This window comes from Stegastes partitus, unplaced genomic scaffold (genome assembly GCF_000690725.1).
Source record: "Stegastes partitus isolate 25-593 unplaced genomic scaffold, Stegastes_partitus-1.0.2 Scaffold1062, whole genome shotgun sequence".
NCBI lineage: Eukaryota > Metazoa > Chordata > Actinopteri > Pomacentridae > Stegastes > Stegastes partitus.
In genome coordinates, this window is record NW_007578793.1 from 201,723 (window position 1) to 204,289 (window position 2,567).

General features: G+C 45.7%; 2 protein-coding genes across 2 annotated transcripts in view; one reads left to right on the forward strand and one right to left on the reverse strand.

Moving 5' to 3' along the window:
• Positions 1 to 269: 269 nt before the first annotated feature.
• On the forward strand, positions 270 to 1,528 carry LOC103367563 (5'-AMP-activated protein kinase subunit gamma-2-like). The gene is made up of 4 exons (XM_008295643.1): positions 270 to 429; positions 669 to 706; positions 819 to 965; positions 1,523 to 1,528. The coding sequence occupies exons 1-4, from the start codon at positions 273 to 275 to the stop codon at positions 1,526 to 1,528; spliced, it is 348 nt and encodes a 115-aa protein (XP_008293865.1). The 5' UTR covers positions 270 to 272.
• A 165-nt stretch (positions 1,529 to 1,693) lies between these two features.
• Positions 1,694 to 2,567, reverse strand: part of LOC103367556 (apoptosis regulator Bcl-2-like) — a 9,417-nt gene continuing 8,543 nt past the window's right edge. The window contains exon 4 of the mRNA XM_008295633.1: positions 1,694 to 2,378. Within this exon, the coding sequence (XP_008293855.1) occupies positions 2,253 to 2,378 (126 nt within the window). The 3' untranslated portion in view covers positions 1,694 to 2,252. The remainder of the gene's footprint in view (positions 2,379 to 2,567) is intronic.

The following is a 2,567-nucleotide window of genomic DNA, read 5'->3' on the forward strand; positions in this document are numbered from 1 at the left end:
TTATATTGTAGGTTCTTCAAAGTAGCCGCCTTTTGCTGTGATTACTGCTTCACACACACTCTGCGTTCTCCTGATGAGCTTCAAGAGGTCGTCACCTGAAGTGGTCTTCCAACAGTCTTGAAGGAGTTCCCAGAGATGCTTGTTGGCCCTTTTGCCTTCACTCTGTGGTCCAGCTCAGCCCAAACCATCTCGATTGGGTTCAGGTCCGGTGCCTGTGGAGGCCANGTGTGTGTGTGTGTGTGTGTGTGTGTGTTGTGCGCCAGGTGTGTGAGATGCCCATGCCGGCCTTCATGAAGCAGACTCTGGAGGAGCTCGGGGTCGGGACGTACACCAACATCGCCTACATCCACCCAGACACGCCTCTGATCACCGCCCTGTCGGTGTTCACGCACCGCAGGGTGTCTGCACTGCCTGTAGTGGATCACCATGGTAACACAGCAACACAGCAACAACCTCAACACACGGTAACACAACAACACACGGTAACGCAACACAACAACGCAATAACACGCACTGCAGGGTGTCTGCACTGCCTGTAGTGGATCGCCATGGTAACACAGCAACACAACAACAACACAACACACGTTAACACAACAACACACACAGCAACACATGGATAGTGCCACAGACAGACAGACACACAACACTAACCCTGTGTGTGTCTGCAGGTAAAGTGGTGGACATCTACTCCAAGTTCGACGTCATTGTGAGTACTCTGTCCTGGTGACACTGTGGTGCTGCTCACAGCTGTGTTGGCGCTTGTGTTGCTGAGTGTGTGTCTGTGTGTGTCTGTGTGTGTCTGTGTGTGTGTGCGGTAGAACCTGGCGGCTGAGAAGACCTACAACAACCTGGACGTGACGGTGACGCAGGCGCTCCGCCACAGATCCCAGTACTTTGAAGGAGTCATGAAGTGCAACAGGCTGGAAACTCTGGAGACCATCGTGGACCGGATCGTGAAGGCCGAGGTAGCAGAACGGACCGGGACGGGCTCGGCGCTCCCACAATCCTCTTGCTCGTCTCCACTGTGTTGTTCTGTCAGAAAAAAAGAGACGACCTGAGCACAGAGACACACTAAACTACACAAACGAGTCACAAAACAACAAAAATGAGACGCCCAAGACAACCAAAATAAAACAAGAGAGGAGACGAGTGTGTCGAGGCTGAAACGTGTAAATAGTTCAACATCTGCAGGATGAGGAGACACGACGACCACAGAAACTCCATAAACAAGACACAAAATGAAAAAACAAGGCAGAAATCGACACCTTTATGTATTCAGACGTTTTTATCTTTAAATTGGTCACATTACTTTGTGTAAATCCGTTTTCACTTTGACATGAAAGAGTCTTTATTGGAAATTAAATTGTGCAAAAAGACAAATTAAACTGAGCGTGACTCAGGTTCAAAAAGCTACAAAAGCAGAAAACCTNGGCTACTTTGAAGAACCTACAATATAAGACATGTTTTCAGTTGTTTCACACTCTTTTGTTAAGTACATAATTCCACATGTGTTCATTCATAGTGTTGATGCCTTCAGTGTGAATCTACAAAGTCAATAGTCATGAAAAGAAAGGAAACTCATTGAATGAGAAGGTGTGTCCAAACTTTGGTCTGTACTGTATGTACGGCTAGATGTAGAAAGAAACTGTGAGCCCCACCAAAACAGAGGAAGTCCATGTGTGATGAAGTCGCCTGAAGGTCGGCATTTCGCTAATCCTTTAATAACCATGACATAAAAACAAGTCTGTAGAAAAACAGCGACAGTCTGGCAGCGAGGAAGCCAGAAAAATGGAACACGTCAACGTTCAACAACTGTGAAAAACAACAAACATACATTTTTCTCTGTCACTGTAGAACAACAGCTTCATCTTTACTGTGGACGTTGTTTACTATCTTTATTTATTATGTAATATTTGTAAATCTGTGAAATAACACTTTAAACACGACGCACCTTTTATTCCCTCCTAAACAGCAGCAAATGCCGGTGAAACGATGGTACCGTTAAGCTGATTTAAACACCGTCACACGCTGTGAAAAATAAATGCTATTTGTAAAAATGCAGGTCTTGGATGTTATTTACAGTTTTGGCCTTTGTTTTGAAAGTAAACATGTAAATCAATACGTTGCTGTGTTATTTTACTGGAGGTCATCCGTCATTGGACGAAACAGGGAACATCTGTAAAATGACGGTAATTGTTCATAAGACGTCAGATCCTTATGGGACTCGTCGGGTCGGGTCGGTCCAGCAACTTTTATTTCTGGGTGAACAAGGCTCCCAGTGTGATCCCAACTGCTCCCAGTACAACCAGTCCAAACACAGCCCTCAGGGACCAGAAGCTGACTGGAGGTCTGGACTCATACAGCTGCACAAAGGCATCCTGGGAAGTAAGAGAAAAAGAAAAGTGAGTAAATAGGATTTTATTCACAGTCTCAGCAGCAGTGAGGAGATCAAAGAGTCGCATCATTCAAGACTAAGTATCACCAAAGACCAGAGATTCACTTCAGCCTCCACAGCAGGAACTGAACTGAAGGGAGTCCATCTCTGGTTCCTCCAGTCTTTATCTGCT

Coding starts and splice junctions, on each gene's coding strand:
- LOC103367563 (XM_008295643.1), top strand. CDS start 273: ATGCCCATGCCGGCCTTCATGAAGCAGACTCTGGAGGAGCTCGGGGTC. Junction 430..668: donor GCCTGTAGTGGATCACCATG/GTAACACAGCAA, acceptor GTGTGTCTGCAG/GTAAAGTGGTGGACATCTAC. Junction 707..818: donor ACTCCAAGTTCGACGTCATT/GTGAGTACTCTG, acceptor TGTGTGCGGTAG/AACCTGGCGGCTGAGAAGAC.